The sequence below is a fragment of the Petromyzon marinus genome, chromosome 9 (genome assembly GCF_048934315.1).
Source record: "Petromyzon marinus isolate PM22_M1 ecotype Great Lakes invasive population chromosome 9, UKy_Petmar_22M1.pri1.0, whole genome shotgun sequence".
NCBI classification, from domain to species: Eukaryota; Metazoa; Chordata; class Hyperoartia; order Petromyzontiformes; family Petromyzontidae; genus Petromyzon; species Petromyzon marinus.
The window spans coordinates 8,159,053-8,174,032 of NC_133675.1; the positions used below are offsets into that span (position 1 = coordinate 8,159,053).

The following is a 14,980-nucleotide window of genomic DNA, read 5'->3' on the forward strand; positions in this document are numbered from 1 at the left end:
TTGAATACACATGCACATATATTACTGTACATGAAATATACACCCACTTACTATACCATGTATGCACTATGTAAATATTAAGATTACATACAATGACACACACAACAACCCTCAGCCAAAATGGATGACAAACATGTATATTGTGTGACTTAAGGTATAAATAAGAGCTACCAGTATTCCAGCCAGTGTTTTTTTTAAAAATGCACAAATACAAAAACGATACACAGCCAGGTTGAGAAACCATACAATTACGCAACAGCACCAAACAACATGTTGCATCATGTGATAAAGTAACCAGAACACAAATGTATATATATGAACATACCGACACACACAATTGATATTTGTACACGCACAGCCCTTTGTCAATGCATTGTTGGATGATGGCCTACCCATGCGGTGGAGGTTGTGGGGGATCATTTGATCATAAACGTGGGAGCACAGAAGTACAAGACTAGATTTTGTTGCACTGCTTTTCACCATGTAGTCCCACAGCAACCTATAACAACCTGTCTGTGCATGATGGTCACCCATCCAAGCACTGCCCAGGCTCAATTCAGCCTAGAATCTGATTTGGTCATAGGCAATTGATATTTAGGCTGGCCAAAACTGTAGGTGGTACAATTCTGTTTTTTATTTAACATGTTTAAACCCCCTTTACCTCATAAGACGGGGTCGGAGAGATGGTCCGTGGGGAGAGCTGGCAGCAGTGACACAGAGACACGTGTGTTAGATCAAAGCAGAACGGCACAAATTAGTGAGGTGGTGCAGCTATATCTGCAAGCCATTGTACACCCACCAGCCACACTCCAAAGTCGGGTTAGTGCAACGCTGAACACATTTTTTTTTCCCGAGTCATGAGTTATGCACAACATTTGGATTTGGCCAGTGCAGCAACTGTGGCTCATTTTGGCAGTGCAACTCCAACAAGTACTGCCACAGTACCGATGGGTTACCATGCAGCAGGCCTGCGGTCGAGCAGTCTTTTCATTCAACAGAGGCGTGCACAAAGCAACAGCCGCAGGTCACATTATAAATCAGCCAATGCTTTCTCTTATATATTTTGTAGCTCCGTTTCCTAAATCATACCTCCCCAACGCTCTGCCGTTCGCTAAGGCTGTAGCGTTCCTGGCGCTCGTCCAGGCCGTAGCTAAAGTACGGCTCGTACGTAATCATGTCCGGGCGCTCGATCTCATAAATGGCTTTAACTTTGGGGATGGCAGCCAGGTTCCTGTAATCCAGAATCTCATTGTCCACTTTGGCCTAAAGTAGGGGAAGAGGGAAGGAGGGGATGGGGGGAGATCACAGGGAAGACAAGGAGGGAATCGGAAAATACCAGGAAAGGGTTCGGAACATTGGGTATGGGGGAGGGGATCAGGATGAAACAAGGAAAATTAGGGAACAAGGCACTACAACATTCTAGCAAAGAGACTTGGCTAATACCACAAGTGCAACATTCTGTAAACTGCATTGTGCGAGTGTACTACATTTGTTTACACTACTCCAACATTATCAATAATTATTATTATTGCATAAATGGTCACACACAATGCAGAAGTCAGACATTTTTAACTACTAGGATTGCCACCTCTGATGTATTGAAAAAAAAACACCCGGGACATATCATGGTGAGAAGAATGTCACAATACTGGAAGAGAGGATAATTGCATGTCGATCAGAATCAGATTTATTTATACTGAGAAATCTGATGAGCTAAAAAACTCTTTCCACATATGTCCAGAAGGGGCGGTCAGAACATTACAACAAACAATACAAAACACATCAAAGGCATCATCTTGAGCGGCGCATTATTACGCAAATTACTCCAAGCAGCCATTTAAATGTCTTGAGAAGGACTTGCAGATTTCCCAGGACAGCGAACTCAACTAAAGGACGATCCTGGGAAAACCAGGACAGGTGGCAACCCTATCGAGTACCTGCATTGCACTGCTCAAAGCATTTTCTACAAAGGCGCCGAACGCCCCAGGCCAACGTTAAAGCTGCCACAGCAACAGGGCCCATGTGGGACTCACATATATGGTGTGCCCAGGAGAGCCGAGGCTGGAGCCTGGTCGCGAGGAGATGCTCTCCGACGAGGACCGGGTTGGCTGTTGGGGACACACACAGCGAGAAGTGATTGCATTACACGGAGCCGCGTGCCATCATCATTCTTTTATGAGCTGCACACAAGTGAATGGAATGATGACTCAACGGAAATATAACATTTAACAAAAACCTAATGTCACATGGGCATGCATCACAAGGAGAAAACGACTGATAAAAAAACAAAAAACCACGTGTTCTGGAAAGAATAAGAACAAGCATTGATTCATATATGATAGAAGTATAGATATTACGTTGTTAAATATATATTCTTCAAAGAGAACTATATTGGGAACAGTTGTAGTGATATTCATTGTAAACAGCGTAATGAAATGCATCGCTCGTAGTTTAAAATGTTCTACAGGTATGCTTGATCCTAAGCTTGAAACCAACTTGTTTTACATCATAGTGCTGGTTAATGTGATCAGACAATATTAAATGACTTTTTACAAAACCTCTGCTCTTATTGAGCACTCTTTAAAGCAATATGCTTTCACCATCATGTAATATGAATTCATAAAAGACTATATGGTACTATAAACAGCCATCACTTAAAATGAAAACATGTTATTGTTCCTAACCACAAACATAATTTTCCACTTAAACATAGTATAGCATTAATAAAACTCAGCACTGAACAAAATTCACCTTTATACAGATGTGTGAAGACATTACTGTAAATATACATGATATAACAGGACATTTAAAGTTCACCTATAGGATCACAAATACAAGAATCAATTGCTAAAAAGGTGAGTTTTGTGTCTTAAATAAACCGGGAAACAACACACAGTTAAATATGAACATATTCTCAAATACAAATTCAGTCTTATAGCTGGATGACTTAGAATTTTAAGGAACTAAAAAAACACGTCGAAATATGTTGCTCAAATTAATTGCATTTTCAAGTGATGAATACATGTGAGTAAGAACCATCCTCGCCATGTTAGAAACATTGTGATATACAGGTCAAATTTTTGTCTGGAGTGAACAAAAAAATAGATCATAAAGGTATTAATGTGCGCAATGAACTCGCAATACGTTCAGAATCGTATAAGTTATCGTGATAAATTGCGTAAATACCATCGTTAAAAAAATTTCATACGGAAGCCAACATTAGAAAAATAATGAAGTTGAAGCTTGTCACCCACAGAGGGCGGACGAGACCAAGTCAGAATGAGCCTTGGAGAACAAAAAATATCCAGTAGGTGTCGCGTGTCTTGCTTGTCAAGCCAAGAGATGGGTGAGTTAAGATGTGAGGAATGGGGCGAGTGAAGGAAATTAGCAGTGAAATAACCCACGCATTAAGGCCCAGCCGGACAGCGTAGAAGCAGACAAACCTTTGGGCTGATGCGCCAGCGAGGCTGGGGAGAGAGCTTCTACAGGCAGAAGGTACATGGCATCAGAGACAGCCAGACAACAAGCTGTTGTTTTGTCATGCCAACAGGAGGGCAGATTGGGTGTCAGAAGGTCCTTAGCGATGTTGTGGGTCGTGTGCATTCAAATTGTCACCGATGACTATATTCTGCAGATGTTGCCACCGTTGAGCTATATGACCTCATGGGTTGTGAGCTACTATATTGAGCCCTGTAATTTAAACGCGTAATTTGCACGCTTTAATGAAATGTGACACCATGGGATTGTGTCATTGAGGCGCACTGCTCACAAGGCGACCACAAAGGTTCATGACCACACGGTTGAGAAATGAAAAATGTATTACCTTTTGTTTTTCCTCCGCCCTTTCTGCCCGCTTACACTCCGGGTGCCAGATGGAAGAGCCTTACAACAACAACACAATACGTAATTTTGATTTAAAGCTTTCGTGACTGCAGGAATTCATATTCTTGGTTCTTTCGGTAAAGTCACGTAGAAGGGAAAACAAGAAAATAAGATTGTTTTGTATTTTTATGATTTTATTGTTTCCCTTACTACGTGACTTTACCGAAAGAACCAAGAATATGCAGTAAATAATGTCAACGTTTTCCACCACACAAAACCCCCTTTTTTGCTCGTACCATCAGCACCATTCCAAAGACAACACACGTACCACGGTGCGGGAGAATTGTGTCCGCCACTCAACGCCGAGAGCGACCGGGCGGCTCACCTTGCATGAACATCTCTTCGCCCTCAGAGAACATCTGCTTGCACCTGACGCATCGTGCGCAGCTAGGGTGGTAGTGTTTCTCCCCTGCCTGCGTGTACAAGGGGAGAGAGAGGGAGAGTAGGAGCTTGACGTCAGCCACGTCACATGGTGTATTGGGTCACCGACGGCCGTGAACCCAACCAGTCCTGAAGATCCAGTCTCAAAAAAAAATCACACACACACACACACGGACATTTTTCATAGAAAACAAGCGAGCCGTGATTTATATTCTTGGTGTATTCGGTAAAGTCACCAAGAACCTAGAATATGAATCCCTGCAATCACGAAAGCTTTAAATCAAAATTTGAGCCGTGATTTATGAGAGATGGTACAAGAAAAAAGCCCGGTGTGATGTCAACGAGTAGAAATAAAGTTCCGGGTTTATGGTTGTGAAAATATCACACGGTATAGTGAAAATACATGTAACACTAAATCCAGTCAGACGAGTTCAACAGGGTGAGCAGCTCTTCTTTAGCAACGATGAGCAAAACAGTCATTACAGGGTGTACTTTATTATGATAAAAGGATGTGTTATCTCGCTTATGTAAAAATAACTGCTGGAGAGTGAATACTTGTTATTGTAGATGTTAGAAATCGCATATCATTATTGTTGCTTGTATAAATGTAAAATTATTCACTGAAAACAACAATATTTCACTCGAACACAAAATGCCAAGGAATAATTTTCTACAGGTTATGCTGAGAGGTTTGAAACCAACTGTACTTGCAGTACCGAACATGAAACGAGCTATCACATTCTGTAATGGGAATAAATAGGCAGAATAATTATTACTACACACCATTAAACATGAATGAGATCATCGCAGTCTGATATGCTGCCAATGTCAACTATTGAATACATTTTGCGAACTCATCTGTGGTAAGTACAGTGATCAAATAATATCATCTGTCCTGTGGCAAAATCAATAGAGTAGGAAAAAGATCGTTCTACAAATACATTAATCAACGAAACAAATTCATGTTGTGCAGAACCCCATTACATTTCTAAAGAATAACACGACTCAAATAGTCTCAACACCAACATAAGAGGAAGTAATGTGCCTGAATTTTTCTTAATGAGAAGCAGCGCACTCCACTCTGCAGGTCTCACACTTGGTGCTGCTGCTGCTGCTGCATGTTTACAAATAAGCCACACATCTGATCGGTTGGCTTGCCTCTTGAGCCACTCTCTCTGCAAGATGGCCGATTCATTTCTGAGACGTGCGATGTGCCAGAAGACACGCGGTGGTGTCTGCCAGAGCCTCCCCGTGTGTTCTCGCACATAGAAAACACGCGTGTGTCTGAAAGAGTTGGTGGGGTTGCGAGCCATGCGAGTGGGCATTTGCACGCTGGGTCTGCGAATCATGTTGTTGTTGTTGTTTTTTTTCCCACCGACGTCCTTGTTGCAGGACAAGCAACTGTTCAATGGGCCATCCTCCTTTACATGTGTAACAATAAAGGCAAAACGAGCGGCCTGTGCAAGAGTACCATTCTCACACTTCCCACACAGTGACACAAAAAAAACACCAAGTGTTTGATTCTTTTTGGCATACGATTGCATTCTAAATATGCCAGTAAAACAAATCCAGAAACTCATTAAATATTGATTGAATGCTGACTCAAGTTCTTTTTTGCTCATAAGTAGCATAGATACAAGTGAGAATTAACTGCTAAGGAGAGGACAATCCAAAATGGATTTGATTACTTTGTTTTAATATAGTCGAAAAGAAAGCACATGAGATCATGCAAATTAAAAAAAACACCTCACTTATAAAATAAATGTCAATATAGTTTCAATAAATCTGGGATATGGTGTGTGTGAGGTTTCATGAGGTAATGTAAGATCAAAACATTTTTATTTAACACTTTGAAGATATTTACTTAATCACTGGAGTCCCACCATTGAGAGGCCAGCCAACTCACCCGCAGCAACATGCCAGAGTGGTTAAAACGCCTTAGAAATGGCAAGCCTGCTCCTCTCTCTTCAAGAGTCAACGAAAAATTACAGATAGCTATAAAAAACAATTATTTGACAAAACTGTAATACGTTATCAATCAATAAGCATGTTACAATTATAACAATGTTTTGCAAAACACTTGTGTGAATGGAATTGGTCACAATCAGTCCAATGCAGGGCATGAAAATGAGCCTTGTGATTCAATGAGAATGTCTCGGGTAAGCAAAGGATATTACTGAACCGTATTATGTATATTCTTGGTTCTTTCGGTAAAGTCACGTAGAAGGGAAACAATAAAATAATAAAAACATAAAACAATAAAATTCTCACGACGTTTCGACTGCAGCACAAGCAATCATCATCAGAAAATTTTCTTGTTGTGGTTTTCACACCTGATGATGATTGCTTGTGCTGCAGTCGAAACGTCGTGAGAATTGTATTGTTTTATATTTTTATTATTTTATTGTTTCCCTTCTACGTGACTTTACCGAAAGAACCAAGAATATGTGAACAATCAATTAAGACCCGAAATGGTTTATCAAATCCTTCCAATGATTGCTAAGTCAGAATCCATCTTCTCGGTTGAAATTGTCTCTGTGTTTGTATATGTGGGAACGTATTATGTATGTTGAACTTCTTTCGCACCATATGTAGTCAACTGTGCTAATCGAAGGTGCGAAAACAGCATTACTAACATTAGTGTACTGTGGTATGCACAATTTGCAAATAAAAAAATGTTAAACACACTGAGGTAATATTGATATTTAGTTTTAAAAACATTGCTGTAAAATAAACACAACAATAGCGTAAAGTGATTACTTCTCAAGGACAGGAGCATCAATTATCACACGAATGAGGCTAGCAGTGCTGTTGTGATTGTGAAAGGTGCTACTGTAACGTGGAGATAATCTGTCAACACTTTTTTTGCTTTGCTGTTTCATGGGGTCTTTTTCTCTTTCTACCAGTAAAACAATACCATACTATCTGTTCATTGTAGGAACTCTACAAGGAGAGACATTTTTCACTGCGGTGCTTTGATAAAGAAAAGTTTGGTAATACAATACGATTCATGACCAAGGTCGCTCGAAAAAATTAGACTATCTTGGTCCTCTTGAAATCTCACATGGTTAAACAAAATAAACTTCAGACTCGAAATATTAATATAACTTTGTATTGGTACAATTCATGTAACGTAAATCGTAGGTGTATGGTAAGTCGTAGGTGTGTGGTCCTGGCATACACAGAGCATTCTATGTTTTCGCAATAATATCAAGCACAATAATGTGAAGCACCATCAATGCATAACTACGTGAATGATTGCAACCTTTACTTATAGGGCCTGCATTTAGTAATTCTATCCCATGACTGATGCTTTTAAGCCTGCATTGTTTTTGCACTCACCCCATGCAAGCAAATTTATGGCCCAATAAATAATGTCAGAAGCATGCATCAACACACATCCACTGAGGTTTTATAGCGTGAATCATGGGGCACCCAATAGCCAATACGAGTGCTGATTAAAATTCTAAACCGGTCCTCTTATAAATGTGCATCAAAGTGGGATGGCATTATTCTCCATTCACATATACAAATCCCATGTTCTTCTGTTTTAAATACATTGTATTCGTACTTGTTTTAACGCATCACCAAGATTATATGCAAAAATGTCTAAACCAAGAAATTGGTTGAACAAATTGGAATAGAAGAATGGGCATTCCAGTGTGAAATGTGTTGCCAAGCCCAAGTGGTATTGTTCTCCCATGCATGGGGGGAGGCCATGGGTTCACGTCTGCCTCCTGCCGAGGAAGATTACAATATAAATTAAACAGTGTTGGGGGGGAGGGGATGTGTCCAACAGAGCATTTTCTGTGTGGCCATAAAAATCTAGATGGACAGGGCATGGTGGTCTTGGAGAATTTCCCTTTAATTAAAATTACAGAAGGTAACGACCTCGGTGTCTGTTAACGGTGCAGTGAGTATTTGACCTTAATTACTGGCACAAGTTAGAGCATATTGAGTATGTGTGGATAAAGATAGGTGGAAGACATTTGCCACAAGAAACTCAACTAGTGAGGACCATTCATTCCTCTATTTTAACAATGTTCATTTAAAGCTTGACAACCTACAATATTGTTTTTCTTGATATCGAATAACTGCAAAACACCAAATTACAGAACAGAATTTCCACATCAATGAAGATGCAAATCTGTACCTAAAAAAAAATCACACGTAGCAGTGTGAAGCCACCTGTAAATGTTTATGAATAAGCAACATTACTTGCATTGAGTTGAATTTCTTAAATACAGTACAAAAAATAAAATTTGAAAACTATCACGCACTAGCTAACATCTGTCGGCACATTGACAAAGCAACAAAATTCATGATTATATAATAACCAGATAGAATACAAGAATTCTACAGCAATTTAAATACACTATATTATGTTGACATAACATTCAAATTAATCCACTTTCCATTTTATTTCTAGAATTGTATCTCAGTCCACATTTCTTTTTCTTTTCATCCAAATAACCCCACTATATTTGCACTATGCTTACTTGAGTCTATGCAAAAGTCTCCAAATATATCTGGATGTCATTGTTGCAAGCGCCCTACCACAGTCCATCAGAGACACTGCTTTGATGTTGGCTTGACGTTTTTCAAAAGACGTTCACAGCACATAAGCATCTAGTCGCTGTAAGTGTGCTGGTTCTGCTCATTCAAATAACGCACTCTTGTAGCATAAAGTGAAGTCAGAAAAGCATGTGTCCAGCTGGGAATGTTTAACATGTTCTGTGCGTATCGTAAACACATAAGTATAATTATACCTTCAAGGGCCAAATAAATTAATTCATATCATACACTGTACATTCATGTCATTATTCTCAAGGTCTCTCTAATCAGATTGAAAATGTTTGGTCTGCAAATAAATGCTATTTTCCTGTTTTTTTTGTACAAACATTTTGACATGACATAAAAAATCACGATTGCACTGAACATACAACACCAAGCAAAGCAAAAATAAACATGTGCAATGTCCACAAATGCATTGTACCCTTCCCATAGCACATACGAGACAAGCGGCAGCTATTAAAGCACAGTACAGTATTATCAAATCATATTTATAAACGCGACGGTGAAATTAAAATAGATATCAAGATGTGCAACATATGTTACATATACAACCGCATTTTTTTCTGTTATCGTAATATGTGCTAGACTGTTCACGCGTTTCCCATAAATGCAAATGTGCAATTAGATAAGAAGCCAGGAAAGCAACCACTGATGTATTGGAAAACGACTGAATGATCCCCCCCACCATGCACAGCCAGACAAGGAGCTATATTAAAACCTCACCTCTTTCCTTTCCTCTCCACAGTCCTCTGTGACAACATTAGAATTTTGGCTGTCCTCTTCCTTTGCATTTTTAAAGACAGGAGTCATGAAACGAGATAATTTCTGACAGTTGAATATGAACGAGAGGTGCTCTGTGGTTAACAGCGTCGGGTAGATGAGTATTCCATGCACGAAAGGAGAGGTAAAGGAGAGGTTTGGGACCAACCGAGGGGTATTATCTCCGTACGGAATTCTCAGTGCCGATGCGGATGTGATGGCGCGTTGTGTGGGTGGTGTGCTGGTGTGGGTGTTTGCTTGCGTGCGAGCAGAAACTAATGAGACAGTGGCTCAGTCGATTTGCTGTGCGGGAGAGGGGGGGGTGAACGTGCAACCTCCACCGACCCAAATAAAAGCACATCGTCCATTTGCAAATTGTGGACGTATGTATTTTCAGGTGAGCTTGTAATGTGCAGGTTGAGCACTTTTGCACTCAAAGCACGTTGTGAATAAGGTAGTGTTTTTTTTTCTTTCCAAGTTAACAATGACAAAATTCACGCGGTGCATTTTCTTCTTCTGTGCAAATATGTTCATGAATTGTAACAGCGCTTCTTTGTTACTCTTTCCTTCACTAATGTCAAAAGAATTTGAAGACGGGTCACAACTTTCATTATCAACTGGATTACGTGTACTATTAAACCAGTAATGTTTGTATTTAAGAATGCTTAACACAGCTATGAATTGCGACTGCATAGATTTACCACTGCCAAACATTGGAAAAGATGCTGAACAACACAATGGTATAACCTGAAGATGCATCACAGAGCTATACCAGCTATGGATTACTCGCCAAGGCAAAAAAATAAAAAGGGAGCATCTGCATGTAGAGATGAATTGTAATATGGATCAGTAATAATACAACCGTGACCGACATTGCACTCGCACGCGAGTCAGTGGCTCATTAAAATATGCCTGTCATTCAGCTTCCAACATTCAATGTTGATAGCCATTATTGTGTTAATGAATTTGTATACCGGTGTAAATATACATATTTAGACATGATATGCACGTTAATGTATCTGTAGTTCACATGAAATTTAAATATCACTAAGATTCGAGGTTTTTTTACAATGTAAAATCCCGTATATATATAATTTGGCATATAAAAAAACAATACTGCTTTTAAATAACCAGAACCATATACGCAAAATGCAAATCATCTGAAACCATGTCCAAAATTGTTGTTTTCCTGTTTAAAAGCATCTATTAAATCACAGCTCCATTTAAATATTCCGAAGATAAATGTTTTAGTTATGCATTTTTACAATATTGCACATGGTATATACAATTTATTAGAATAACATATAAATACAGTTATATAGCTTTTATAAAAGGACTACAGTATATGTAAAATGCAAATTATCCAAAACCATTTGCAAAAATGTTGTTTGGGGTGTTTAAAGACATGCATGGAATGACAGCTGCATCATAAAAATGTCAATTGACATAAAATTCCCTGGAGTCCATAACCCTTAGCAGCTGACCCTTTGGGGGCCTTGCTTAGGTATGCCTCTCACTCAACCAATTTCCAAAGAGCATTCATCCTGCCTGTGCCAATCTCCGAATGTTGTAAAAGCCCACACTTTAATAATGTACAATCATTAACGGTTCCTTTAAAAATGAATTTCTCATTGGGCAATTTGCCAACCCGGTTTCGATGCAAAATAATTATTGCCTGGAAAATATACATGCCTGTGTGATGCTTATGTGCCACAATGTGACTGTTTTTATACCAGATTAGCAAAAGATTGGAGGCAAAATAGTTGTACGTTAAAATTTTTACAGTTTTATCTGCACTGTGGTAGCCTACGTGTTAATAATGCGCAATCAACTTTATGCGTTTAATATTAGGGCGCTGCTTAAATGTTTTTGTTACTTTTCTTTGCGTTTTAAAAACAATTATTTGAAATTAATGATCGTGCTCCACCCATTAGCCGTGCAGTGTCTGAAACTACACCACCCAGACATCTCGCTTATCACGGGTCCTATAAACTTATACAAACTTTTCTTGAACAGCTGATGAAATTACAACAATACATTATGTAACTAAATGCTTGAAAATGTCAAAATTTTCCAACAAACTGGGCTAATCTTCCAACAACACAGCTGGAAACAGTAAAGGTTAGCTGGGCAACAAATATATTATCAGCCATGGTCAATCCACTGCTGGATGAATTCCTTCTTCACATCACACCGTCACCATCCCACAATGTCCTGAGATGCCACAATTCATCTGTTTTCCAAAAGCACTCCACTCCATCCTGTTCATATTCGCATCTTTAGTTTTATAATTTTGATCCCAATCCACCTTCAATAACTGCCATATATACAAATATTCTGTTTCTAGTTGCTGCAAAAAACATGTTATGTAAAGAAGGAAGTTTAGAGACTTACCCAATATGTTTAGCTGAAGCAAGAAATAAACACATGTTCCTGTGGGTTTTACGCAAGGCTAGAGAACAGGGAAGCTCTAGCATATTGTCACTGCGAGTCAATTCGGTTGCCACAGTATGCCAAGATCTGTTATTTTTATTACATTACAACAACCAGCAGTGACCAGTGTATTGAAGTTTGGTCTAGCAACCCTCATGACCGATACAGAATTTATAATCAGAATGTTTATTTATAGTTACAACATTAATACAAAAACGATATGAGTGCAAAGCATTAAAAGGTAAGCAAGAACTAAAGTTGCATTTAAAAAAAAGAAAGTACAAATTACATAAGTACATACATTTCTGCCGATGTTTTTTTACACCAAATACAAGCTTAGGCAAGACAACAAAACAACAAGGCCACACCAGCAGTGGATTGACAAAGGGTTGATAATTATTACTATAATTACTAGTCTCACTACATCTGTGATTGTCCAATCTCACCAAGCCTTTGTTTAATGTGGTTTACACATAATGTAAAGCAATTAAAATGAGAAGCATGTATTAAACACGATCGCCAAACAAGGCATATACTTACCATCTCTAAGTATTTCATAATGGCCAGGAAAGCAGCTAGACCAACAATACCACGTGGTTATAATTGTAAGCTAGTAAACAATTAAAAACTGCTTGTCGTTGTAGGGTTTAACAAAATAAAACATCCAATTATCCTGCATGAGCAAAAAAGACGGCACCTATCCTAAACTCAAAAGACAGGTCACGTTGGATGCTTGAGTGACTGCTCACGGCATGCATGTGGGGCAGCCAACTGCAAGCCTTCACTTTGGGTGGCCAATGGCTACATGGGGAGTGGCTTCACACAGGAACGAACAGAGGCAGCTGTACAGCGGAGATTGTGCACAGTTAAACGGGTATTTCTTTTGTGACAAAGTAAGCCAGTCTTTCCTTCAAGTGTAAACCAAATAATCTATAACGTGCAGGTTGCTGAAACATTGGGATGTGTGACCTGTATTGCTTGTTTAGACATTCCACGCGATCTTCGTTTCCCTCGATAAGAGGCTTTTCTCGCAACATTTTACTTTTCACCAATAGAGCACAACCATGCCCTGTCCCTATGGCTAGCATTCCTCTTCTGCAGTAATTATCACCGGCTCCACAGATAATTAACTCTGCAATGGTAAATGGTCACCAGATGTTACAAATGGTGCCCAAGAGTTTCTTAAATTGACAAAGGTCACCGGTACAGTAGTGACGATTTTGTAGACTACTCATGTTAATGTAAACTCAGTTGATTTGTTGCTTTTATTTTTGTAAAAACCCAGTTTCTTAATTTGTTTCGTAACCCTCACAAATGAGGAAGTGATCATGCCTGCCCTCTGGATACATATATACCATTCTGTCTATTTGCCCATTCATGAAATGCTTTACCCACTTTGAAAAACTGGTCTGGGGACTACAGAGACTAATCTACTAGCAATCTGTAGATATAGCGGTGGGAAACCAACATTTTTATTTGAACAAAACCCCTACTTATGTGGAACAGTGTAGACCAGACTCCAGTTCGGCACTTACCTCAAGCACTTTCCCAGTGATGAACTTCCCGCACTCCTCGCACTTAATCCCAAACTGGCTCTGGTAGTCCTGCTCACAATATGGCACGCCATCCCTGCCCAGACATCACATAAAAACCAAGTTGGAAAGAAATCATACAACTGCAAAGATGAGTAAATACTGTCCAACATGTTTTTGTCTTCAGATGTCTCTAATTAGCAGTAAGTGCTTTTTTTCTCTGGTTCGTCTAAGTTTTGGGAACCACGCTCTTTGGTTCTTTCGGGAACCACTTTGACCAATAGGTTAAGTGCAAAATTACAAAAAAACTACAAGTTGGTTCATATTGGATCATCTTTGGAAAAGTTATAGTGCCTCCCCCCCCCCCCCCCCCCCCCCAATTATAGAAGGGTAGAGCTGAAAAGCATAAACACTTTCAACCTAGGTTAGAAAGTGTTAAAAACGATGAAAACAAATACATCCTTACAATTCAGAAAGTACAGGAATAGCATGTGAAGAAGACAGGTTAAACAACTGTACTCTGCATTCAAGGATTACATATTTCATCAGCTGGTTTATCATCCAAAATTAACACCATAGAGCACCCACAGCTGAAGGAGATTCAGGGCTCAGCGGCACTCACTTGCTGATGTACTCGCCCGTGAGCACCTTGCCGCAGGTCTTGCATTTGAAGCAGCCAAGATGCCACTGTTTATCAAGTGCCAGCAGGGCTTGCCCGTTCATGATGTCACTGCCACAGCCAGTGCAGTCTGCAACACGCCAAGAAATGGATGAACAATGAACAATGTCATTGATACTCCCCTGAATTTCCTATCTCATTTACAGCCAGCGTAGGCCAATGCTTTATTCATGTTTTCAATGAATGCAGCATACACATTCACAGTCATATACATTCGAAGCAATTTGTCAATCCACCGCTGAATGAAGACATGAAGGGGGTGGGGAGGGTAAAAGGTTTGTTACATGAGGACTGAGGAATCGGGTCATCGGTTTCATTGCACAGAGTGAGAACCACTGCGCCACTCAATGGCCACACATCATACACAATGTGGAATAATCAACAGGTTAATCTGAAAAGTACATCGAGATACATGGACAGATGCATGCTTCGTATAACATTGAGAAACAGAAATAACAACACGCGGATCTGAGAACAAATGTTGACTTAATAAAAGTAACTGTGTGAATAGGACACATTGCAAGAACAAACAGTAGCCAAACGACAAGGCTGATGATGAAATTACAGCCAAGGGATAACCTCCCCCCCCCCCCCCATTAGGATGGACCATCATGCACAGGAACGAGATGGATTGTGGCTGCACAGGACCATAAATGATTTCCGCAATGCAATCATTATTGGAATTTACTGATTTAACCAGGAGAGCCACGCGGAATCGGAGAACTCTTTTTCAGGAGGG

At 39.6% G+C, this 14,980-nt stretch overlaps 1 protein-coding gene across 17 annotated transcripts in view; it reads right to left on the reverse strand.

Moving 5' to 3' along the window:
• The window catches only part of LOC116940596 (actin-binding LIM protein 1-like), a 99,914-nt gene that overhangs the window by 15,846 nt on the left and 69,088 nt on the right, over positions 1–14,980 (reverse strand). For 13 of the 17 annotated variants that reach the window (XM_032950622.2, XM_032950614.2, XM_032950616.2 and 10 more), the window contains 8 exons: positions 14,185–14,311; positions 13,566–13,659; positions 4,208–4,295; positions 3,824–3,882; positions 3,444–3,482; positions 2,034–2,108; positions 1,090–1,263; positions 662–700 (listed from right to left, as the gene is read on the reverse strand). In XM_032950622.2, coding sequence (XP_032806513.1) covers positions 662–700; positions 1,090–1,263; positions 2,034–2,108; positions 3,444–3,482; positions 3,824–3,882; positions 4,208–4,295; positions 13,566–13,659; positions 14,185–14,311 — 695 coding nt within the window. The remainder of the gene's footprint in view (positions 1–661; positions 701–1,089; positions 1,264–2,033; positions 2,109–3,443; positions 3,483–3,823; positions 3,883–4,207; positions 4,296–13,565; positions 13,660–14,184; positions 14,312–14,980) is intronic. The other 4 variants (XM_076065869.1, XM_032950612.2, XM_032950613.2 and 1 more) reach the window with 2 other exon arrangements.